This window comes from Bubalus bubalis, chromosome 7 (assembly GCF_019923935.1).
Source record: "Bubalus bubalis isolate 160015118507 breed Murrah chromosome 7, NDDB_SH_1, whole genome shotgun sequence".
In the NCBI taxonomy this organism is placed as follows: Eukaryota; Metazoa; Chordata; class Mammalia; order Artiodactyla; family Bovidae; genus Bubalus; species Bubalus bubalis.
The window spans coordinates 36458346-36485814 of NC_059163.1; the positions used below are offsets into that span (position 1 = coordinate 36458346).

The window sequence follows — 27469 nt, forward strand, 5'->3', positions numbered from 1 at the left end:
GACTTAAGAAATTTATAAACAGTAGTTGTTGCCATTTAAGAAACTAACAATAAAGCATGACAGCCAAAAAATATTCTCAAATGACTACGTTGTATTGTCAACTGGGAATCTCGCCATGAGAGGAATACTGAAAACTACTGGGTTCATAGTGAGGAAGATTGAAATAAGCAGGGGTAATGGTGGGGGGTGGGGAAACATAAAGAAGGCAACAATTGAACTGGACTTAGATTAATTGGAGATTGTTAAGAAGAGCATCCTAAGTGTAGGAACCAGTATATAGGAACATATGGAAGCATGGAGAAGTATCCTGGAGATGAGGTAGGAAGTGCGCATTGGGGCTACACTTAGGAATCTTTACATTTTTATTGAAATGTTTTCAGGAGAGAGGTAACATTATAGCAGAGTACCTTGTTTATGGTAATGTGGCTACAGCCATGTCTAGTATAGTTCAGGAAGGTTCAGAGGCACTGATAGTAATCCAAATGAAAAATAACAAGGCTTTAATTGAAGAAGGGGTAGAACTAAAGAGATGGACGAGATGGACCATAAGATTTTATGTTATATAATGCTTGGGATTTGACAACAAATTTATTGTGAGGTACACAAGCATAGGGCTTTGATCTTAAGGTACCAAGCCATGTATGTGTTATTAAGAGGAAAAGAAGGCAGCAGATCAATATTGAAAGTAAAGAGAAATATATTGTTTTTGTTGTTTTTTTCCCAAAATCTATTGAGTGGAATGCCTGGGGAATATTCCTGTAAAGTAAATCTACAAGGAATAAAAATATAACTCTCGAAAGGATAAAATCAGAGGGATAGAGATATTAATTAAATTGATGGAAATGGATAGATATACAGTAGAGAACCAGAGAAGCCTGGGCAGAGGACATAAGGAATTGTCCATATAAATGAAAAGAGCAGTAAGAAATATCAGAAAAGGAGTAGTAAGGGATTTCAATTAATCATGGGTTAAAAATTAAGAAAAAGTCATTGGATTTAGAGATGAATATGTCATCAGTGAACATTAGAGGGGAAGCTTTTTGTAAGTAATAAGAGCAGATTTAAAATGACTTACAAATTAGTAAGAAGAGAAAAACAGGAGAGACTAAGATTTGGGGAGTGGAGCTGAGTGGGTTTGCAAACCTTGGGGACTTGACAGTGATCTCTGAGTGGGTGCAAGGGGAAAAGAGCCAGCAGAGAAACTAAAGACTCCAAAACGAGGGGAAAAAAAAATAAAAAATGATGATGTAAGGTGCTGAAAGAAGGAGACTATTGAATCAGAGACATATTGGGGCAGCTCATCTGAAAAAGGCAGGGGCCTCAGAGGTGGTTAAAAAAAGTAAAAGAGGAAGGGAACAGAGAAGTGTCTGGTGTGTGGTGTATGGTGAAGTGATGTTTAAAAATAGATTTGGAGAGTTTCAGACTTCTCAATGAAATCTGGGCAGAAATAAGGGATATTGGCTGTGGAAATACGATTCATCCAAGAGTATTGGTGTTCCATCCTGCTGGTGTGAAAATCACTTAAGATTGCAGTCATTTCAACCGTGTTGTGTGCTTCTGGGCTTGATGTGATTCACCACTTGGGAGATGTGGCTAATGATGGCTTACTCTATTCCAGGCGGTGTGGTTACAGCAAAGCCAAACAAGACCCGGAAGAGGAAAAGATGCATTTTCATAATGGGCACAGTAAGCAAACTGTTAAAAAAAAAAAAATCAAAATAAAGCAAAGTAGGGGAGACTTTATTGTTACTTTGGCTTCTTTTCAGGCAAAGATTTGTAAAAACTGACCAAAAATATTGTGTTAAAAAGTGTGTTTTGGTACATTCCTGGGCTTGCAGTGTTGCTGGCTGATCCTGGGCAATAGCTTAATGGTTTTTTCAGTTCTTTAAAGCAAACTCTCCTTATAATAATGAAAACAAAAACTTTTTGCTTTATAAAAAGTTGTTATATGTCAAACTGTATTTCTGGCCAATTCTAATTCCTAGCAATAGTCAATAGAAATATATCATTAGATAAAACCACAAGAATAAATGAATAAATTTTTCTTTTTTTTTCTAGCATTTTGGCAGGAATTTCCCTGAGCAGATCCTGTAACAGCAACCTTGGTTCAAATGACTTGAAAAAGACTACACTTTTAAGAAATGCAGAAAATCAAGTTTTATTCATGAGCTTTAAAAATTAGCCTAAATGGGTTCTAATTTTATGATTTTAATATGTTCATTTTTAGATAAAGAGTACAGTGTGAGTTGATTTGCCAAGTAAAGGACAAAAAGAGTGTTTTTTTTTTGTTTTTTGGTTTTTTTTTGTCATTCTGCCATATCAAAATCGTGAAAGGATTTTTGAGTCCACTTTTAGTCCTATCTTATTTAATGTTATTTATTCTCAAAAAATATCATTGAGGATAATATTGGTAGTCTTTAAAATGTAATGAAACTGAGGCTCATAGAATATGCGAGACTTGTATAATGCCCTGCAGTAAAAATAGAGTGAATTTCTTTTTTTCTTTTGACTTCTATGTCAGTTTTATAGGACCAAAGCACCAGAAAATTTGTTTTTAAATTTTTTTTATAAAAACTAAATCATCTGTGATGAGGTTTTAAGTAAAGCATAATAGAACAAACCGACGACTAAGCCAATAGCATTTCATTGTTCAGTTTGGTAAGCAAAAGTGTCTTAGTTTGCCTCAGAGACTGACTCCCTGAACATTACTGCTAAAAGATGTATTTATTCAAATATGTCCTCACATATGCACTTCATGTGCATGCCAGCAATCCAGATTTCTACAATTATAAAAGTGAGATAGTTGTACAAATGACTCCTATAACTCAGGAGAAGACTGTCCTTGCAGCTCTGCCACTTCTAGAAATTACGGATTTAAGCCATAGTTGCACGTTAATAACATTTGTAATTTCACTCATCCATCACCAATACTTCTATTTTAATGCCTGTTTATTTTTGCAGTTAAACTGCCAGGAGTAAGAACTTATATTGATCCACATACCTATGAGGACCCCAATCAAGCTGTCCATGAATTTGCCAAGGAGATAGAAGCTTCATGCATCACCATTGAAAGAGTTATTGGAGCAGGTAAGACAGTGTGTTTAATTCGGACTTTGAACTTGTGTTTATATTATAGAGTGTAATATATCAGTGTTCTGATCTAACTCAAGATGTTTTTAATCTTCTGTAATTGTCTTGCTTTCAAAGTTGTATATAATTGATCATATTTTACTACTACCCTCTACATAGCTCATACTTAAACCTGCAAATGTCTAGTTTATGAAAAAATAAACCAGCAAAAATAAATATTCAAACATGGTGTTTTACTATCTACTATTTACTATATGTCATACATATGTAATTTTTAATGCCCAGAAAGATTTACAAAATTCAAGTATCCAATTATTTTGTATATGAATCATCTCTTCATTACAATTGTTTCCTTTTTGTCCTGCTATGATCTTTTCTTATTTTCTCATTAGTGTCACTGCTATAGTAGAAAGCAAAGGAAGAAGGAAGTGGTTTTCAGTCAGTTGCTTTTGGTTTCTTTCTAATGTTTCCATTAAGGGTTCTATATGTAAGACAGATGAAACTAATAACCCCCAATGTGTTTCATGATCACGCATAGGTGTTTTTTTTTCCCTATGGACCATGAATGTCTTTCAGCAATGACAAGGAAATTTGGACTCCCATTTAATTTTGTTTTGTCTAAACCTTGCTATTCTAAGAGAACTTTAGAGTACTATTTTAGAGTAAAGATGTTTAATGAGTTTATGTGTTTTCTACATCTTTATCACAAGGTGAATTTGGTGAAGTTTGTAGTGGACGTTTGAAACTTCCAGGAAAGAGAGAATTACCTGTGGCGATTAAAACCCTTAAAGTAGGCTATACTGAGAAACAGCGCAGAGATTTCCTAGGGGAAGCAAGTATCATGGGGCAGTTTGACCATCCTAACATCATCCACTTAGAGGGTGTCGTGACCAAAAGTAAGTACAGTGGCAAACTATGCATGTGTGTGTGACCATAAATATCTGAATTTCTTCTACTAAGTTATTGTTAATTTCAGGATACATGTAACACTGGGCATGATAATTCGATTAAGAGTTTCTCTGATATTCATATGTGTCCTATACTTCAGTGGGTTCTTGTCAAAGCCGATCTTCAATGAGCCTGAATTTCTGTTTATTTTTTTAAACATATGTATTAACTCACTTACTATGAATTCAGCACCAGAGAAAATGTATCCAGATAAAAGAAACAGTAAAAGTATCATTTTTTTTTCCTCTTGGCTCTTTCACTTTTTATCCTAATGAAATATTAACTTCAAAGTTTCGATTGAGGCATTGAAGTTTAACATTTAATAGGATTACTGTAACCATAGGTGCCTGCCACCTTTTAAGTGGCTCTTTAGAGCTGGGTGTATTTCTTTTATTCCTTTTTTTGGTTGAGATATTTTAATAGTTCTAAAGAAAGCAATAGCCTCAGAAGACTGGGAACATTCCTTAAGACTAATTATTTTGTTAAAGCAAATCCTGTTTTTACTCAAAAATAGCTAAAATTTCTCATCTGTCAAATTCTTGTTAATTTCTTGTAAATATGGTTGTGTGTTGAATGTTTCAATACAAGGATTTCAGATAATTTTTCAGTCATCTAGTAAAGTATTTATGTAACACATAACCGAGGCTTTTATTTTCTTTTAATCCATTTTCTCTTTGCCATTCCTATGTATTCTCTTTCCTTCCCTTATTCCTCATACCCTACATACCACTTGTAAAATCATCTGAAACTTTTGGCAAGGAACAGTCTTTAAACTTTTTTTAAACATTGGTTCAACTTCCATTTGCTATGAATCAGTTTTAAATGATATATGCCAAATATGCATAGCAGCAATGTATGTTCAATAAGTGTTCTTATCCTACAAAGTAATGTAATTGATTAGATGTCCATTTTTACCACTTTGATTTTAAATATGGAAAACAAAACAAAAACAACAGCAGCAGTAAAGATGGCTTTTTCACAATAAAAAGGAACAAAAGAAACAAAAAAAAAAAATCTGATTTATTACCAGTCAATTCTCAAATCATGATTCATTCACAGTAGGTCACAGATGAAAACACAGAAGAAAAAGACCTTAGCTAAGAGTATCATATTGATGCTTGACAGAGCTTTTGAATCAGCCTGTTTTGCTAGAAGATTGTTTTTCTCTATGAATCAGAGAGATACACATCTCCAGTAAGAATGCCTATAGAGGAGGAACATAACACAGAAATAAAATTACCTGCAGACATGTGGGTTTCTTCAAACTTAGATATGTTTCTTTCCTCCACTTGATGCCTAAAAAAAAAGTAAGGGGCAGGGGCAAGAGGCAAATGAGAGACAAATAAAATAATTTTTCTGGAAGGAATAAAATAAAAGATTTTACAAAAATCATGTCCTGTGATGAATGGGGAGGAATATTTTAAGTTAGAATGTGATCTGAGGGAGAGTGTCACAGGGCCAGTAAAATGAAATCAGAACTTGAACAGGGCTATATTCTATGTGAGAGGAAGGACTTTGGAAGGACATTAGTGATAGCATATACCAGGATAGATGCTGTGGAAACAGGAGTTAACAGTGATTGAATAATCATTTGCTATGCAAAAAAGGTACTATCTATTGTAAAACATACTTCTTAATGACAGTCACAGTATAATAGTATACAAAATCTTTGATTTATTTTATGTCTTCTTTTCATCCTTAATATGACTGTTAAATTTCACTTCCTCAAATAAACACTGACCATGACTTCCTCAAGGATATATGTAAAACTAATGGCTATACGTAGGCAGCCAATCTATCCTGTAATGAGTTAAGCTGTAATGTGTAGAAGAGTGTCAGATCACTATTATGATCACAGAAGGCAGTACTACATAATGATCAAGAACATGGGCTATGGATCTATCCACTGATTTTAATTTTGCTTCTGCCATGAACTACTATGTGGCTTTGCACAAGTTAGTGATAGATTCAGAACCTGAGTTTCCTCACTAATGGCATGGGATAAGAATGCCTCATAGTGATGTTGTGAAGGTGACTTGAATTATTACAAGTAATGTTTAAATGGGCATGACACAGAGCAAGTAATTAATAAATACATGGTTATTACTTTTCCATTTATCTTTCTTCCTATACTCTAAAATTCTCCATATCCATGTCATTACTAATCCATTTTAATTGATATGTTACCCTGCCTACATTGCCTCTTTCTCTGAAACCTAACTACCTTTGCAGTTCCTACAAAACCTTATTCAAATTCCATCACCACTCCACAAAATAATTCCTCATCACTTAACCCTGAAATAATCTCTCCTTCTTTTGAACACTGTGCTAATGTAAGGATTTTTGTAAATTTCTGCAGTATTCCTTACTGGGTCCAAACCTCTTATTCAGATCTTTTATTTATTTTTTTTCTGTCTTGCATATATATTTTTAACTCCCTGGCTAAAAATATTTGCTCCTTGAAGAAGCAGAAATATCCTAAATATTTATGTTAACCCATTACACTTAAACCTGAACCAATCCATGCCACTTTAGTTAAAACTTTGAGCCTCAATGTCACACAAAAGAAAAAATCATACCTACCTTATAAAAATTTTATGCAGATGAAATTAAGATATGTTTGTGTGTGTGAATAAAATTGAAGATAATTGTATTAGTGAATAAGTATTTATTTTAATCTATTTAAGTAAATGCATCAGATAATAATAGTGTTAGTCACTCAGTTGTGTCCGACTCTTTGCGATCCCATGAACTGTAGTCCACCAGACTCCACGGTCCATGGAATTCTCCAGGCAAGAATACTGGAGTGGGTTGCTATTCCCTTCCCAGGGGATCTTCCCAACCCAGGGATTGAACCCAGGTCTCCTGCACTGCAGGCAGATTCTTTAACATCTGAGCCATCAGAGAAACCATCAGATAATACTAGACAAGATCCAAAAATTATTAAAACTAATATTCACCTACTTTTATAGACCCTTAATTTATTACAGAACTTGTTTTATGTGAATGGTCCTGGCTGAGACAATAAAAGACAACTAAACTTCTCAAAGTAAGACAAGTGAATTTGTCATATACTATTTTATATGCATTTGAGACCTTTGTTTTTGGAAGCAAATGTCATCATCAACAAATGATCATCTTTAAATTCTGTAAAGTCTAGTTTAAAAAAACAAGACTGTGGTTGAAAATACAGATTTAACATTTCCAATCTTCTAATCAAATATTCTCTTTGATGTTGCTGCCATGAAGCTACACATATGTGTAAAGCAAAATGTAAATATTTAAAATATTTCTTTGTCTTATTTGTTCTATATGAGTTGAAACTGTTTCCCCTTAATAAATGTAGCTCTTGATATTCAACCTAGAAAGTCTTCAACTTGTTTTTAATTTACCATGTTGCAACTCACTTTATTTGTGTCCTTAATTTCATGCTCTCTGATCTGATGCTAATTTATTCAGCAATTATTCTCAACCTGCAGCACACAGATAATGAGACATAAGTGCAACTAAATCTTGTGATTTTTCTGATTGAAGCAAAGGTGGGGAGCCTGAAGTAGCACTGCTTAGGGTGGTGCCATCATGAACCTTCTTTCCTGTATTACTACCCCACCTGCTAGAAACATGGGCTCTCTTTCAGATTCCTTCTGTGATTTGTTGTTAAACAGGCCACATCATAAACAGATATATATTCTACAGAAGCCTTATGACAAATGATGTAAAAACCCACAGTTCCTGGCTTAATTGACTTATTTGCAATGCAAGATGCTTTAATATAACGTACATGGAGCCTGCTTTTACTATTTAAATAGATTCAGGAAACAAAATTTAAGAGGGAAATTATAATTTATCCACTGTAGCATTCTTTGTTCTTTAAGATTTATTTTTCTCACCCATGGAAATATTATCAAAATTGAATAAATATTTCAATTAAGTCTTAGAATTATTCATAGTTGTGTGTGTGTGTGTGAGTTAGTCACTCAGTCATGTCCAACTCCTTGTGATCCCATGAACTGTAGCCTGGCTGTCCATGAAATTCTCCAGGCAAGAATACTGGAGTAGGTTGCCTGCCATTAGGGGATCTTCCTGACCCAGGGGTCAACCCCAGTTACCCACATTGTAGGCAGATTCTGTACTGTCTGAGCCACCAGGGAAGCCAGTTATATTTTAGTTCTCCTGTAAAATTAATACTTTTAAACAAAATGCTAGATAACAATGAAAGAAATGTCTCCCTATTTTTCTTTCTGTGTCTGAGGAGATAGCACATTCAATGACAATTAATTGTTTAAATTGTAGGACAATTCTGACTTATTATGTAAATTTGTAATTATCTTTCAAATATAGTATTTTCTATCCTATAAAGTCCATTTTATTTTATAGGCCCTTATTATATATTGCCCAGGGCTATTCCAACAGTCTTCAAACTAGTCTTGCCATTTTGGTATTTTCCAATGGACATTAGTCCATTTCATACATTTCACAAAATCACTTTTCTCTCCTGCTTCATCACCAGGAGCAAACAAATCAAGCAGAATACATATATTTTGATACTTGATATAATTTGATCATATCTCCATTATATACTATTTCTTTTCCAGAAATCTCTACCTAGTTCTTGTTCTTCCCCTTGGTGATACTTCATTCAGCCTTAGTATGTCCTCTCCATTTTCCTCAGCTTTACTTGACCTTTAAGATTATTCAAATAAGACATTCTCCATGAGACCAGCATGATTTATCTTAATTTTCCCTTCTGTCCTCACTGTCTGCCTTACAGAGAGTAAGCTACTCAATAATGTTGAGTAGCTGAGTAAAGGAAAGCATCCGAGCTCTACATGTGTTTTATTTTGCTCATCTCCAGGTTGCTAGATCAGGGCTTCCCCAGTGGCTCAGTAAATAAAGAATCCACATGCAATAAAGGAGATGCAGGTTCAGTCCCTGGGTTGGAAAGATACCCTGGAGGAGGAAATGGCAACCCACTCCAGTATTCTTGCCTGAAAAATCCTATGGACAGAGGAGCATGGCAGGCTACAGTCTATAGGGTTGCAAACAGTCGGACAGCTGAGCAACTGAGCACACATGCACCCGTTTCTAGATCAGTACTCAGCACATATAGGATTCCATGTATTTGTTGAATGAATGAATTCTCAGCCAGAGACAATCTTACAAATTCTAGTTGCATTTATCTGCTTCCCGTTATATCATAGTTATCTCTCTATACATATATTATCCTACTACATGATGAACTTCTTGAAATTGATATGTGTTTACAGTGTCTCTAGTGTCTGTCATAGGACCAGACACATTAGGTAATCTTAACCCTATTTTTTTTTTTTTTTTTAAATGCAGGATTGATTAGGCTTCCCTGATGGCTCAGTGGTAAAAAAATCTGTCTGCCAATGCAGGAGACATGAGTTCAATCCTTGATCTGAGATGATCCCACATGCCATGGGACAACTAAGTCCATGTGGCACAACTAATCTGTGCTCTAGAGCCTGGGAGCTAGGCTGGAACTGTGCACCCTAGAGCATGTCCTCCACAACAAGAGAAGCCGTTGAAATGAGAAGCTCATTCATCACAATTAGAGACTAATCCCCACTCACTGAAAACTCAACTAGAGAAAAACCTGTGCAGCAACAAATCCCAGCACAACCAAAAATAAATCAATAAAATAAGTTTAAAAAAATAATAATATTAAATGACTCAATGACTAAATTGCAGTTATCTAAAAATTTTAAATGAGTTAAAGTGATATAAAGGTTATATTTTAATTTAAATAACTTTGTTCTATAAAACCATGAATGTTTTAGGGAAAAAGTTAAAAGGCATACAAAGGAAAGTGCATGAGGATCTTTTCACAAGACCTTGCATATAGCAGTTATAACCACCACACACACATATATTTCAGAGCTAAAGACACACATAGGTTCAAAGTAAAGGATGTTGTTGCTGTTTAGCTGCTAAGTCATGTCTGACTCTTTAGAGACCTTATGGACTGTAGCCCCAGGCTCCTCTGTCCGTGGAATTTTCCAGGGAGGCATACTGGAGTGGGTTTCGATTTCATTCTCCAGGGGATCTTCCCAATCCAAGGATATAACCACTACTTATCATTAACATTACTTTAAGAATGTGGTATGTTAATACTTTTTATGTATTATCTCCTTTAATGTGCACAACAATGCTATCCTGAAGATAGTATTTGTTCTCAACTTACAGATAGGAAAATTTAACTTTAAAGAGGTGAAATACCTTATCTGATATCATAAATATAACATAGGACAATACCAGATTTAAAAATGATTCTATATGACTCCAAAATCCAAACTCTTAAGCAGTGTACATAACTAACTTCATATATCATTATTCACTATACATATGACAAGAAACATTTATTTATTCAAAAGGTATTAATGGATCACCTACTAAATGTTTATCCTTATTAATCCATAGGATACAGTGGAGATTAAACAAACTGATTTCCTGCCTTTATGGAGCTTACCTTTGAGTTGGGGAGACAGAAACTAATTAAACAAATACATTTACAATACATTAAATGAAAAAAAGTAGCACTAAATTAGGAGATTATGGATTGTTTCTATTGAGAGTTGTTGGTTTCTATTTTAGAGAAAGATCTGTCTAATAATGCTTGAATAAATTGAAGGTGTGGGCCTTACAGATATCTGAGGACAGTGTAGTATAGAAAGAAGGACCTGCAAGGCTTGAATGGAATTTGTATAAAATGGAAGATTCCATAAAATGGAAACCACAGGGCCAATGTTGGTACAATGGAATGAATGAGAGGAGCCTGGTAAAAGCTTAAGTTGAAGATGTAATAGGAGCTTATATGGTATGTGAACACTTTGGTCCCTGCAAAGACTGTCTCTTAATCTGAGCTTTGGAGCCAAGATGTGATGGAATCTTATTTCTACTTTAATAGGATTAGTCAGGATGCTATGTTGAATAAAGATGGTAGAAGTCAGTGTTGAAATGGAAAGAGAGTGAGGAGACTACAGTCATTCACATCTCATTAGGGTTAGATCAGGGTAGTAATCTAACAAGATGGTGAGTAGTAGTTGAATTCTGTAGATGTTTTGAAGGCAATCACAGGAAAGCTTCTTATGAATTAGATGTGGAATGTGAGATAAAGAGAAGAGTCGATGATAATTTTAAATTACTGTTGTCCAGAGTCCCTTAAAGAAAGGAATTGCCATTTATGGGGAAAGCTTCAGGAGGAGCAAGACTGTGGTTGGTAATCAGTAGTTCCATTGTGGACAAGTTACTTTTGAGAAGCTTATAAGCATCCAGTTGTATAAGATTGGACCCTGAAAGTATAAATGAAGATGTTTGCAGTATGAGTATGCTTCGATTTTATATCTTCCATTTCACAAAAGGAAACAATTCTATGAGCCATTATCAGGATAAACCATGATGGAAATAAACAAATTTAACACTGAAGTAGAATGGATGCCAGACATCTATTATTCTATTACATCTTCAAATTAAGCTCTTACCAGACTCCTCTCATTCATTCCCTGTCCTTTCATGAATGTTCTTTGCAAGTTCCAAACCTTGCAGGTTCTTCTTTCTACAACATGCTGCCCCCAGATACTTGTTTTGCATTATAAGGGCATAGAGAGAGGTATAATAAATAAACAAAATATTTATTAGATATTTACAAGTGCTGTCTCTGCTGCTGCTGCTGCTAAGTCGCTTCAGTCCTGTCCGACTCTGTGTGACCCCATAGACAACAGCCCACCAGGCTTGTCTGTCCCTGGGATTCTCCAGGCAAGAATACTGCAGTGGGTTGCCATTTCCTTCTCCAATGCATGCATGCATGTTAAGTCACTTCAGTCGTGTCTGACTCTGTGCAACCCCATGGACAGCAGCCCACCAGGCTCCTCTGTCCACAGGATTCTCTAGGGAAGAATACTGGAATGGGTTGCCATTTCCTTCTCCAAGTGCTGTCTCTGATAAAAGCTAAATCTTACTCACCAGAAAGATAGATACCTGTAGAAAGAAAGATTTCCTGGCTCAAAGATTGACTATTAGTAAATCAAACCTTGTGATTTAAAGTCAATTTCATTATTAATAAAAGAAAGCTGTCACAATTTTAATTCTTAGATTCCTCAGCTCCTGTACAAAGTTGATAATCTCTGAGTTCACAAGTAATTATCCACCTTCACTAATGTCAGAGACGTTCTGATTCATTTTTAACTTGATAAATGAGCAGCTAATGAAAAAGTTTATATCAATGTAAACAATCTGAAATAAAAGAGGATATTATGGAAAGCTTGAAATTTCTACTTAATAGAAGAAACTTTTAGCTTTTCCATGCTCCTGTCTCAGGTAAGGTATAGAGGTTTTTGATTTTATAATCTTTCCCAAAATTAAAATTGCATAATTTTATAAGTGGAATTAATCTCAGTGCCCTGCTAAGTTCTGATTGCCCCATACGATCTCCTCCCTTCCCACTCCACTGCTTAATAAGCATTATCTATTCCTACTACAAGCACAAGATCCCATTTTCTGGTTGACCATTAATAATTGAATTGTGATATTTGTTATTCCAAGCTTCCCTTGGAATAAAAATAAAAGTAATTTCAAGAAGCTACAAGTATTAATGCACTAAATGGAATACCAGCCAAATATATAGAATGGCATAGCAAAATAAAACTACAGATATAGAAATATAATAATATACTCAGACATTCAGTCGTGTCCACCTCTTTGCTACCCCATGGATTGTAGCCCACCAGGATCCTCTGTCCATGGGATTTTCCATGCAAGAATACTTGAATGGGTTGCCATTTCCTTCTTCAGAGGATTTTCCCTACCCAAGGATTGAACCTCTGTCTTCTACATTACAAGCAGATTCTTTACCAGCTGGGCCACTATAAGCATAGGCTTACTCTTAATTATTTACAAATCTGGTAAAATGTTTCTAAGAGAAACCAAGTGACAGCTGTTTTCCAGTGAATTATGATGTTTCTAAATTAAATGCTCCCTTATCTCCTTAAGTGATACATTGTGTTTCCTGATGCACTCCTGGTTTCAGAAAAGCAGGTTAGTATCAATGCAAATAAAAGAATAAGCCTGGATTTAGCTACAACTCTTGTGATGCGGCCTATTTCAGTGTTTCTCAAAATATAATGTGCCTCTGAAGATATTGCTAGAATGCAGACTCTGTTTACATAGATTGGTTTGGGCTCTGAGATTTTTGCATTTCTAACAAGCTCTCTCTTGGGTGATAGCTATGCCACTTGTCAAGGGCCATGCTCTGAAAAACAAGGGCTAAGTCAACGTTCCCCAAAGTTTGTTTAACCTAATTTTGAGATAGCTTATGAAAAGAGACTGCTTTAAAAAAAATGATGTGTTATCTCCTTTCTTGAATTTTGTTGGACATGAGCAACAAAAAAACATCAGTAAGGCAGCAGATGAAGTTTTGTTTTATTGTGACAAGAGAAACCCATATATCATGATATCTACCCTATTAAAATTTTAAGTGCAGATTACACAGTACAGTTTTGTTCATTGTAAGCACAATGTGGTATGGCTAATTTCTAGAAACTTCTTGTCTCGCATAATTGAAACTACATACCCATGAAACAGAAATCCCCCCTTTCCCTTCCCAAAGCACTGGCAGCCACCATTCTGCTTTATTTTTCTATGGGTTTGAACACTTTAGATTCTTCAGATAAGTATTATAGAACCCAAGACCTATCCACTTCACTATTGAACACTGCCAAATGCTTGGAGCATCCATAAGTAATGATTGTTTGTAAGAATATGTTATTTATTGAGAGCAACTGCATTCCCACTGGATCTACCATTTATGCATGAGCCGGATGGTGTGGCACAGTCATTATTATCAAACTTAATATAACACAAAAGAGTATCTTTTAAGTTTTAAAATGAAATTTAAAATAAATTTGGAAATTATAGGCATCATAGTGTGGAGGGAAGGAAAACAGCTCTCATAGGTAGACCTGAATTTGATTCCCAGCTTTGTTTTTTATAACTTGCACTAATCAACTCAGGTAATATATTGAATCTTTTTAAGCCACACTTTTTCTCTCTGAAAAGATTCATTTGTAATATCAGTGTTACACAATCTTGATGACAGTTAAAATTAATATCATGACTTGTAAGAAGTGGATGCTCCATAAATCAACAAACTGTAGCTGTTTTATGATTATGAATACAAAATGATAAAATATGACCTAGGCAAATTCCTCAAATAATCTGTTTCTATTACTGCTTAGACTCTGCCTGAACTGGGTCCTTAGTAAATAACATAAAGTAATATAAAAACTCCACTCTCAGATTAAAATCATGTTTTAACATGCTTTATGAGCTCTTTTTATATTGATTTTTTATAATATGCTTTCAAAATTATTGGCCAATCTACTCTTTGTACTTCAACTGGATAATGGAAAATGATTTATACCATTTTATTGAGTTTACAATGGTTAGAGTAAGCCACATTAATTATTACTATGTCATCTTTGCAGGCTAGCAGGAACTGAGACAAAACATAAGCCAAACTAAATATAATTATCATTAAAATGGCTCAAACAAAAAAAATAATCGGATGGTTCATGAATTTTCTTATTCTTGTCAAGAAAAGAAGGGCATGCTTATTTGCAAATATGCATTTTTATTGCTTTTCCCCCATTTTCTGACCGAAAAGGCAATGGCAACCCACTCCAGTACTCTTGCCTGGAAAATCCCATGGACGGTGGAGCCTGGTAGGCTGCAGTCCATGGGGTCACGAAGAGTCGGACACAACTGAGCGATTTCACTTTCACTTTTAACTTTCATGCATTGGAGGAGGAAATGGCAACCCACTCCAGTGTTCTTGCCTGGAGAATCCCAGGGGTGGCGAAGCCTGGTGGGCTGCCATCTATGGGGTCACACAGAGTTGGACACAACTGAAGTGACTTAGCAGCAGTAGCATCATTTTCTGAAATATGAGAGGCATTTTAGGTCCCTATCATATTTTTCAAATAACACTTTTGCTATTGAAAATACAACCTACACCATCATAAACAATGTATCTGACTTTTATTTTTTTTAATTTAATTTTATTTTTAAACTTTCCAATATTGTATTAGTTTTGCCAAAGATTGAAATGAATCTGCCACAGGTATACCTGTGTTCCCCATCCTGAACCCTCCTCCCTCCTCCCTCCCCATACCCTCTGGGTCGTCCCAGTGCACCAGCCCCAAGCATCCAGCATCGAACCTGGACTGGCGACTCGTTTCATACATGATATTATACATGTTTCAATGCCATTCTCCCAAACTTTTAAAATTAGGTGATGAACCCCAGAAAAACTTTATAGGAGAGAAACCAGGTGCCTAACTCCCTAAAAAAGTAGCCATTTTTTTTGTTTCCAAATATATACTATTTAATAACAGTAAGGTTTATGATCAGTTCATTCTCTTTAGATTGTGAATTCTTTCATCTAAGCTCAGTGAACTTGAGTTGAATTTAAGGAACAAATTTGCCTAAGAAAGAGATTTTTTACATAAGGATTTATCCAACTCCTGCTCAGGAGACCTTGGGAGAGCCATAATAAATATTTACACTAACCCATAACTGTAAGAAGAGGGTCTAAAAAATTAGAGGATAGATGCAAAGAAGAAATTCTAGAAAAAGAGAACAGAAGGAAACTGAAGTTTGTGTTGTAGTAATATAGAGGTGGTACTGTAATCGTAAAAGACTTGGGGTAGAGGAGGTAAAGGTAGATATTGACAAAGTCTTCACTTTGATGGACAAGGCATCTGCTCACATGGTAGGGACTGAGGTGCTGATGAAGGAAAGCTTCGTCTACATCCCTTGGATATCTGCTGGAATTCAGTTCTCACATGGTAGGGACTGAGAGGTGCTGATGAAAGAAAGTTTCAACCATATCCCTTAGATATCTGCTGGAATTCAGTTCTTCCAATTCCAGTTAAACTCTGACAATGCCCTCAGCAGATTTCTGTAAATGAAAGACAAAGAGCTTCACAGGGCAGATTCCTGAAATGCAGGCTGATTCCTGAAAATGTAGCCCTTTTTCTAGTTTGTTCAGAGCTGGTGTTCAGTAAGTACACACTCTTTGGTGCTAATACCTATAATTTTTTAAAAATACTTCCATACTGTTTGATAAAAAGCTGAAGACAGGGTTACCTGCATGTCCCTTTTGTATGCCTACTCAGCTTCATCTCCGAGTACTTCTGAATTCCTGAAATCAGACAGATGAAGGAGTGATGTCTCGTATAGCAGCACATTTCAATATTCCAGCATTGTGGCTGGTGGAACTTTGGACATGTAGGTCCCTGTGCCAAAACAGTTATTATTTAGTCACTTCTCAAGTAAAATACAGGTACCTTTCTGGACAATGCCATTAAATTAATTATAGTGCATTTCATAATTGATAGGCTTCATTTCCCTTATTGTGGACTTCTCTCATAGCTCACTTGGTAAAGAATCTGCCTGCAATGCAGGAGACCTGGGTTCGATTCCTGGGTTGGGAAGATCCCCTGGAGAAGGAAATGGCAATCCACTCTGGTACTGCTACTGCTGCTAAATCACTTCAGTCGTGTCCTACTCTTAGCGACCCTGTGGACTGCAGCCCACCACCCGGCTCCTCTGTCCATGAAATTTTCCAGGGTAGAGTACTGAAGTGAGTTGCCATTTCCTTCTCCAATGCATGAAAGTGAAAAGTGAAAGTGAAGTCGCTCAGTCATGTTCGACTCTTAGCGACTGGACATGGAACAGCAGACTGGTTCCAAATTGCCAACATCTGATGGATCATCGAAAAAGCAAGAGAGTTCCAGAAAAATATCTATTTCTGCTTTATTGACCATGCCAAAGCCTTTGACTGTGTGGATCACAACAAACTGTGGAAAATTCTGAAAGAGATGGGAATACCAGACCACCTGACCTGCCTCTTGAGAAATCTGCATGCAGGTCAGGAAGCAACAGTTAGAACTGGACATGGAACAACAGACTGGTTCCAAATAGAAAAAGGAGTACGTCAAGGCTGTCTATAGTCACTCTGCTTATTTAACTTATATGCAGAGTACATCATGAGAAATGCTGGGCTGGAGGAAGCACAGGCTGGAATCAAGATTGCCAGGAGAAATATCAATAACCTCAGGTATGCAGATGGCACCACCCTTATGACAGAAAGTGAAGAAGAACTAAAGCACCTCTTGATGAAGGTGAAAGAGGAGAGTGAAAAAGTTGGCTTAAAGCTCAACATTCAGAAAACTAAGATCATGGCATCCGGTCCCATCACTTTATGGCAAATAGATGGGGAAACAGTGGCTGACTTTGTTTTTGTGGCTGCAAAATCACTGCAGATGGTGATTGCAGCCATGAAATTAAAAGACGCTTACTCCTTGGAAGGAAAGTTATGACCAATCTAGACAGCATATTGAAAAGCAGAGACATAACTTTGTCAACAAAGGTCTGTCTAGTCAAGGCTGTGGTTTTTCCAGTAGTCATGTATGGATGTGAGAGTTGGACTGTAAAGAAAGCTGAGCACCAAAGAATTGATGCTTTTGAACTGTGGTGTTGGAGACGACTCTTGAGAGTCCCTTCGACTGCAAGGAGATCCAACCAGTCCATCCTAAAGGAGATCAGTTCTGGGTGTTCATTGGAAGGACTGATGTTGAAATTGAAACTCCAGTACTTTGTCCACCTCATGCAAAGAGCTGCCTCATTTGAAAAGACCCTGATGTTGGGAAATATTGAAGGCAGGAGGAGAAGAGGACAACAAAGGATGAGATGGTTGGATGGCATCACCAACTCATTGGACATGAGTTTGGGTAAACTCCAGGAGTTGGTGATGGACAGGGAGGCTTGGCATGCTGCATGCAGGTCATGGGGTCGCAAAGAGTCGGACACGACTGAGCAACTGAACTAACTTGTGAGAAAAATGAATGTGTTTCCTGGATATTATTATTTGGCATTTCATATCATTACCTCTATTAAAATGAAATTCATCCTTAAACTCATTTTCTACACAAATGGACTTTGATATTGAAATTTTTTTCATCTTAAATGTCAATCTTTATCATTCTTGTGATACTGTCTTCTCTCTGACCCCATTTAGCATATGCTAAGATATCATCATGCCAGGAATTTACTTGCTACTCAAAGAGGACAGTTTTATATATATATATATATATATATATATATATATATTTATATATATATATAATTTGCACACAAAAATGAAAACTTCCAGGTAAAGATGGCACTACTGATAAAGAACTTGCCTACCAACTCCGGTGGACACAAAAGACGTAGGTTTGATCCCTGAGTCGGGAAGATCCCTTGGAAGAGAGCATGGCAATCCAGTCCAGTATTCTTGCTTGGAGAATCTCATGGAGAGAGGAGCCTGGTGGGCTATAGGCATGCAAAATAGCTGGACATGACAAAAGCGACTTAGTATGCATACTTTTCCTAGATAAGACTACAAAATAAAAAAAGCAGCAGTTTATACCACTGTGCTCTTTTCAGGTAAACCAGTGATGATCGTGACAGAGTATATGGAAAATGGCTCTTTAGATACATTTTTAAAGGTAAGATTTTATATAAATGCAACCATTGAAAGTGTTATTTATATACTGACTGTGATGTTGAAGGAGAAATAGAAATAGAATATTTCTATTTAAAATTTAAAGCTAAATTTTAAATAGAAATATCTGGACTCAGGATATTGTACTACAAAAATTAACTTTGGCTTGAAAATTGGCTTGAAACTTATACAAATCCAGTGGCATTAGTTACCTTACCATTGGACCCCTGTCATATTCTTATGATGGTAACTAATGCCACTGTTGCTTCACTTTTCTAATCAATGACAGCTGTTGCCATTTGAAGGTGAAAGGTTGCCAGTCTACAGGTTTAATCAGGCCTGCAAACATAAGTTTATCAGCCCCTTAAGGTCACATCATTCCTTTATTTCAAAATAAGCATCAGTTGAGCCTTATTCGGTGTGTCTGCACCAAATCCAGTGCCTGCAAGCCTCCCAGAAATACTGACATTCTCCTGGTCATTGCTCAGTCCCTCCCTCCCTCATCTGCTACTGCAGAATCTCACTTATTTCTTCTGGCCACTTCTTTACCCCAAAGCCTATCCAAACAGCTTCTTTTAAATCACTTCTAAAATGTGCAGTGTTAACCCAAGGCAGGCACTAAATTGGAGTGATGTAAACACTATTCTGATGACTAAGAAAGGAATTACAATGCAGAAAAGAGCAGCAATACAAAGGATTTTGGTTCACGGTTTTCAAAGCCTTCATCTCCTTTCACTGAGTAGAGGACACTTTGTATACACTTAGTAACTGATAGAGTTATCAGGTTTACTGTCTATTGCTTAATTTTTTTCCATTCTCCTTCAGATAGAAATTGCAATGTGAATTTGGTAGTAGTATGTATTAATTTAAGGATTGAAGGAAGATCCTTATATATCTTTCCCCAGTGGTAGGTGTTGCAGGACTAATATTTCTGTATAATCTTTACAGAAAAATGACGGGCAGTTCACTGTGATCCAGCTGGTTGGCATGCTGAGAGGCATCGCTGCAGGAATGAAATACCTTTCCGACATGGGCTACGTGCATAGAGACCTTGCTGCCAGAAACATCTTAATCAACAGTAACCTTGTGTGCAAAGTGTCTGACTTTGGGCTTTCCAGGGTACTGGAAGATGATCCTGAGGCAGCCTACACCACAAGGGTAAGATCTAACAGAATGCCTTCTGAAATACTACACTGGAGACATTGAATATTTAAAGATTTTAAAAGAAATAGCCAAAAGAAAAAGAAGTTCCTCCAATATAGGAAGAAAGAGGGAGGAAACAGAGAGGGTGGCTAAAAAAGTCCAAATAATTTCCTTGTTAGATGTCAGAAAATTCAAATATTAAACTTAGATAAGCTAAGTATTCATGTAATGAGTCTTAATTGTTTATTTTTTTTCTACAGATACTGAAAATAAAAAGTTTGGGTTCAGAGTCGATACAACTGATAAAAATAATATAGAGTATTAAATGTAAAAGTTAAAGAATGTCCTGTATTAAAAGTAATAAATATATACATATATTAACATACAATATATGTATGCATTTAATATGTGCTCATATTATGTATCTGAATATATTAATATGCTTTGTATGTGAATATGTAAACATGTATAGCATTTCAGTCAGTTCAGTCGCTCTGTTGTGTCCGACTCTTTGTGACCCCATGAATCGCAGCACGCCAGGCCTCCCTGTCCATCACCATCTCCCGGAGTTCACCCAAACTCATGTCCATCGAGTCAGTGATGCCATCCAGCCATCTCATCCTCTGTCGTCCCCTTCTCCTCCTGCCCCCAATCCCTCCCAGCATCAGGGTCTTTTCCAGTGAGTCAACTTTTCACATGAGGTGGCCAAAGTATTGGAGTTTCAGCTTCAACATCAGTCCTTTAGCATAAACCCTATATATAGGGTTCATGTGTATATATACTTGTTCATGTATAAAACAAGTATAGAAATATCTAAATATCTAAATATAAATATTATATTTAGAATATAAAATTCTAAATATTCACATGATAGGGAATAAAAGAGCTATTCCTTCAGAAAGTTTTGATTTACTGGAAGTATTTTAATGCCTAATTGCTTTTCTTTTATACCATGTAAACTGTTAAGCCAGCTTCTATGGAAAATTGGTCACTAAATCATATTGTCAAAATGAGCATAAATCAACACCCTTTTCCAGCAAAGTAATTGCTTCCTGAATCATTGTAATACAATTGACAGTTCTTTCTGTAGAAAACTATGGGTAATGATGGAACAGAATTTCCTGGGCAGTCTATGTACTACATTTCTTGAGTTTTAATGCCTTATAATAAACTAAACTTGTTCTAAATCTTTTGAAGGTCATCAAAACATCCTCAATGTTTAAACATCTTACGAAGGCAGGAATTTATCATTATATCTTTTTCACTATATATACAATGTTGTTAACTTTTGTTTCAATACAGAATACTTTTGACATCGCTTATGCTAAATGTTCACATTTTCTAATTTAATTCAATGCTTTAAAATTACTTGTTTTAGTCTATTTTAGATTATAAGGCTGTTTTTTTTTCATTGTGTTGTGATTTATGGATCATTAGGATTACACTATGCTTAAGATCAAGAGTAACTTACCTAAGCAAACAAAACTTTCCATTGGTCAGCCTAATAAATCAATAAATTAATTAGTGGGATTTTCCTGTGTTCTAGACCTAATTATTATTGTCATTATTTCTGTTAACTGAAACCTCAAGTAGGGATTCTCCTGGGATTAGAGTTACACTTAATAAACTTGGCCTAAACAAGATTGAGTTTATAGAAAAATCTGTTCCCAGTATGGTTGGTTGGTGTCTTAGTTATTAATAAATGTATAAAGTGAATTTGTCAAGATCTGTGTAAATGTGTTATGCTAGTGGAGAAGGAGGGGGAAGGAAGGCAAAGATGAGGCCCTCAAGATTTACTCCTCGAAATGGGGTATGGTTACACTTTGTGGAAAATCCATATACTGAGAGATGAGTCAGTGAGGGAACTTCAGATAATACTGATATACAATATGATGGTCAGAGGACCAGGAGAAAACTTCCAGGCTGAAGTTTAAAATAATCAACAAATTGCAATTTGAAGAGATATCATAAGGGCTTCCCTGGTGGCTCAGAAGGTAAATAATCTGGCTGCCATGCAGACCTGGGTTCAATCCCTGGATCAGAAAGATCCCTTGGAGAATGGCAACCCACTCTAGTATTCTTGCCTGGAGAATTCCATGGACAGAGGAGTGGGGTGGACTGCTATACCACATGGGGTCGCAACGAGTCAGACACGACTGAACAACTATTTATGTATACATATATTATTATATATGTTAACACATATATTATTATGTATACATATGTGTATGTACACATATAATAATACATATAATAAAATATATAATAGTAATATAGGCCATCCCAATGCCACCTAGTTGGCCTAATGATGTGATCTTGCCTGTGAATATTTAATTAACAAAAGTATGTTTCAGGAGAGTCTTCTTAAAGTGGTATTATCATGTTTATAAGGAGCAAATAATTCAAAATTAGCTTGAATAATTTAAATTAAAGTCAACTCACAGAAATTTCAATCATTACATGAAATTGTTATTTCTTCATATGTCTTGAAACTTTGGTTCATAAAGAGCAATTTAAGTCCCATTTTTTTTTTAGTAGGTAAATTAAATTTTTTTCTTCCTGCAAAACAGGAATACATATTTTAGTTTCTTCCAAGAAAATATTTAAAACCCACATTTTTCTCTCTCTCAGTCTCTATTTTAAGGTATATTTGCTTATAGATGAAATATTTTGTTGCATGGATTTTCCTTCTTTGAAAACTTAAGAGAAAAGAGTTTACACTGAAATGGGTGAGATATATAATTGTCTATTTTGTAAACTAAGAGAAAACTTACCAAATCATAGTTTTTATCATGTAAAGACCCAAACTTGATAACCTTGTGAGTGTTCCCCCATAGTCTAATTTTAGTAATTTTTAATTTGGTTGACTCTAATTTAGATACTTGCCTTTTACTTTTAAAAATAGTCAGTTTGATCAAATACACACAGAAGTATGACAACAAAAAATAAGAGAAATCAAGTCTAAAATAAATTGCGCAGTGTCAGGACAAAGTATAACTAAGTTTTTTTTTTTTTAATATATCTGATTTTCATGCTTGTCTTATTAACTCTGAAACTTCTCAGGATTGCATTCAGCAATAAAGAATTTCTATTTACAATCCCTATATTAAAGGAAAAAGTGATACTCTGGGAATTTGAGTCCTTTACTTTCTGTTAGCAAGTCATGAAAGTATACTTTATTGATTTGCCTTACTGCCTGCTTTCCCCACTTAAAGTTGCCATCCTGATACTGTAATTGAGATGTGGGTCCTGTATGTGTTCCAGCAGTCAGACAGAATTTAAACTAGAAGGCTTCTGGACAGCCAATTAGTAGTCAGTCTACAAGTGCTTATGGGCTTGAGATATGTGAAAGGAGACTGCATGCTGTCAAACAGATTCACTTAAAAATGCTACATCTCTTTCTACATCTTTTCAGTGAGGCAGAAGTATCCTTAGATACATTTGAAGTATGTGGGAATTTTTTTATTGTTTTTCAATTTTAGGGAGGCAAAATTCCAATCAGATGGACTGCCCCAGAAGCTATAGCTTTTCGAAAGTTTACTTCTGCGAGTGATGTCTGGAGCTATGGAATCGTGATGTGGGAGGTTGTATCTTATGGAGAAAGACCCTACTGGGAGATGACCAACCAAGATGTAAGTACAAAACTAGTCCCCTTAAAATTTGAAATGAGATATAGTTCTCTGAGTCATGCGATTTTTATACACACACACACACACACACACACAAATATAAGTGTGTATATGTGTATATATATATGTGTATTTCTGAAAATGACAGGTGCTTAAAAAAGTGAAATGATTTTTGCTTAACCTCTGGTCTGTTCTGTTGTTGTTAAAATCCTTTATACAAAACCTCAAAATAAGTTAGCACAAAGGAAAGCAAGTTATTGTTATATAAAAGCATAGTCCCTTGCCAGGACAGTTCAAGCTATACTATCCTGATGTTTCACTCATTTCATGTCAGTATCATTTTCAAAAATGAAGAAAGAGCCATCAAAGAATGAATACTGACAGGCAAGTTTTTATGACATGTGCTTGATAAAAGGAGCTAATACTCCATATGAAAAGGATGAATGATATTGATTTAACAGTGGATGCTCTTAGAGAATAAAAAGAAATAATCTATGTTTCTTTACATTTAAAAATAGATGAAGAGTTATATTGTCTGTTTAATTTTGTAAAAAGTAAAAAAAAAAAGCTGATTTTTTCCCATATGGAGAAATAATTCAAGCTTAAAATAATAGAATCCTGGAATTAAAGACCCCAGAAAAGAATCTTCTATTCAGGTTCAGAATGATGTCTGACATATGACTCTCTGGTCTTTTCCTTTGTAATTTTCCATTGTTAACATTCCATACAGCCCTTTCTATTTTGAATCACATTGAAATTTGATATTTTTATTCAAATAAACAATTATAAAAGCTAACAAGTATTAAGTCCTTACTGTATCAAAAACAAAAACAATACTCTCTGCCTATACTGTTTTAAATGATTTAACAACTAATAGCTCATTACTTTTTTGTAGAAAAAAAAACATAATGAACAAGCTTAGCTCAATAAATCACCATGATGATTTAAAACATTTCTTTTTTTCCCCAATTATTTCTTTTGTCCATGCTTTCTAAAGTCTCCCTCTCCTATGCCTTTAGGGATTATTACACAGGTACTGTAGCTCTCCAGCTGCATTTTGGTGAATCAGCAGTACCATGCTAGTAATTAAGATTCACTTTCAGATAAAAAAATCCAAGTCCAGTCTAAATCAAAGTCAATCCTACATCCATTTCAAAGTGTATTCTATAACGACAGGGTCAGCCTGACACCAGGTAGGAAGATTGGGAAGGGAGATTGGGAAGCAAGAATTGTCAGATTTTTGCCATCCTCTCTGCGAGATCGTTGTACTCCAGCTGATATCCAAGAATTCCCATACTTACTGCCTGCTCTCCACCTCACAGCCTCTTATGATGCCTCACATATGTCTGCTTCACCAGAGGACAGCACATTCTTGTTGGTTGTTCTACCAGTGTCCCCTCTTTTAGGTACTATTGCAGGCTGTCCTGGGCTTCCGTGGTAGTTCATCTGGTAAAGAATCTGCCTGAATGCAAGGGAACACGGTTCAATTCCTGGGTCAGGAAGATCTGCTGGAGAAGGGATAGACTACCCATTCCAGTATTCTTGGGCTTCCCTATTGGCTCAGCTGGTAAAGAATCCCTCTTCAGTGCTGCTCTAGCCAGTCTGCCTCCTTCAGATTCCCTAGATGAGAAGTCAAGGTCGCCCTCTGGCTTTCTCAAGAAATATTTAACAGCATTCTTCTTGGATAGCAATAGGAAATTAAGCTGATTGATTCCTGCCTCTCAGCAAGCATACTGCAAGGCAATGATTCTCCCTTTCTTTTTGTCATCTACAGTGCTACAACTAGTTTTCTTTGTGCCCTGTTTGCTTGACTTAGTCAAACAAAGAAGGGATGCTGACTTTTATGTTTCTCTAAATTTGAGAGAAAATATCATCTACTGTCATCAACTTTATGATTTTAGGGCCAGGACTGTGGCCAAAGTGATGAAATCATTGCATGTTTAGCAATCAATCAGAGGCATATTATCCATTTCCCAGTTAATACACTGGAGAGATTAAATGACTTTCTTTAGGCCACAAAAATATAAGTTATGCCAGAAGTTTCAGCTTGGCTCTCCAAAATTTTATACCTAACCTCCACATTGTTTCCAATTGAATCAGTCTTCTAACTGAATATAAAATATTAAATTCAGTATGTAATAATTACTACGGATTAATCTAGTCTAGACAGAGACCAGACCTATTTTGCTATTTGCTACACTCTCCAGATAAATGTCTAATGCTAACTTGAAACATATGGTTTGGCTTTGGACTTCTCTCAAGGCTCATTTCAATGCCACTGTTTCCTTTAGTCTTTATGAAAGTATTTCATTCTGTTATGCCAGCAAGGCTGCTCCCTTCTCTCGAGGAAAACATTTATCCCTATTTGCTGTTATAGCTCCTTCTCACTCTTGAGATATATTTAATTCTGATTTGTCACTCGAAATTATTTTTAGTCCTTCCCAAATATGTCAACATTCAGAAAATTAAGATCATGGCATCCAGTCCCATCACTTCATGGCAAATAGATGGGGAAACAGTGGCTGACTTTATTTTTCTGGGCTCCAAAATCACTGCTGATGGTAATTGCAGCCATGAAATTAAAAGACACTTACTCCTTGGAAGGAAAGTTATGACCAACCTAGACAGCATATTAAAAAGCAGAGAGACATTACTTTGCCAACAAAGGTCCATCTAGTCAAGGCTATGGTTTTTCCCGTGATCATGTATGGATGTGAGAGTTGGCCTATAAAGAAAGCTGAGCAGCAAAGAATTGATGCTTTTGAAGTGTGGTGTTGGAGATGACTTGAGAGTCCCTTGGACTGCAAGGAGATCCAACCAGTCCATCCTAAAGGAGATCAGTCCTGGCTGTTCATTGGAAGGACCGATGTTAAAGCTGAAACTCCAATACTTTGGCCACCTGATGCGAAGAGCTGATTCATTGGAAAAGACCCTGATGCTGGGAAAGATTGAGGGCAGGAGGAGAAGGGGACGACAGAGGATGAGATGGTTGGATGGCATCACTGACTCAATGGACATGGATTTGGGTGGACTCCGGGAGTTGGTGATGAACAGGGAGGCCTGGAGTGCTGCAGTTCATGGGGTCGCAAAGAGTAGGACACGACTGAGTGACTGAACTGAACTGAACTGAACTGAAATATGTGTATAATATATGTAGCATTATTATTCACATTATTGACCATCATGCCTGACATAGCTTTATCTGTCACAAATATGATAGATCAAAGTAGAATATTATGTTATGTGAAAGCTCATATGTGTTTCTGTTGATCTGGACTGGGCTTGCTCATGTCCTGTGGACTGGTTGATATATACTGGTACACCCTGGCTCTGTTCCACATGGCCCTCATCTTCTATCAGAGACCAGCAGGCTAGCCTAGATATAAGCTCATTTGCCACGTGACTGAAGGGTGAGAATAAGCCCAATTGCACTTCAGCCTGCACATTCCATTGTCCAATCCCATAATCAGAGGATCAGTCCAGTTCCCATAATCAACTCGTTGTGAATGGACAATCTAAATTTACATGGAAAAGGACATAGAAACAAAGAGGCGTGAAGGATTGGGAAAAGATATTTTTCCTGTTTGCAGCCATTAGATAGTCTTGATACTTTTTCAGATAACTTTATTTAAAACTACTTAGAAGATACAAGGAAGTGCTAATGTAATATTTTCAGAACACAATAAAAATAAAAGCTAATATTTTGGCTTTGGTTGGGTTTTCTAAGAACCTACAGAAAATTACTATACAATTAAAGATCTTTTTAAAATGTCTGCCTTTAATAGAATGTCCAACACATGTCTTGCATTTTCTCAGCAAGTTAAATATTAAGTTTGGTATGCCTCAATTTCTTATAAAAATTTGTATCCAAGAAACATGACAGATCTACTATATTTGAAAACCACGATCACTGAATATTTCTTTTGAAAAATGATTCTCAGAAAGCAAAATAGAAGTACTGATTTGTCAGTTTTAAATGATCTTTTCTATCATCTCTGCATTCTAGATATTGTCTGATTCTAAAAGGGCTTTGCTACCATGAAAATGTTACATTACCAAGACATGCAGAATAATCTAAATCTCTTAGAGG

General features: G+C 35.9%; 1 protein-coding gene across 8 annotated transcripts in view; it reads left to right on the forward strand.

Moving 5' to 3' along the window:
* Nucleotides 1–27469, forward strand: part of EPHA5 (EPH receptor A5) — a 401719-nt gene that overhangs the window by 348931 nt on the left and 25319 nt on the right. For 6 of the 8 annotated variants that reach the window (XM_025289995.3, XM_025289991.3, XM_025289994.3 and 3 more), the window contains 6 exons: nt 1619–1686; nt 2962–3087; nt 3801–3986; nt 18550–18611; nt 19556–19765; nt 23233–23382. In XM_025289995.3, coding sequence (XP_025145780.1) covers nt 1619–1686; nt 2962–3087; nt 3801–3986; nt 18550–18611; nt 19556–19765; nt 23233–23382 — 802 coding nt within the window. Of the gene's footprint in view, nt 1–1618; nt 1687–2961; nt 3088–3800; nt 3987–9381; nt 11667–18549; nt 18612–19555; nt 19766–20010; nt 20317–23232; nt 23383–27469 lie in introns of those variants that run through there. The other 2 variants (XM_044945835.2, XM_044945836.2) reach the window with 2 other exon arrangements.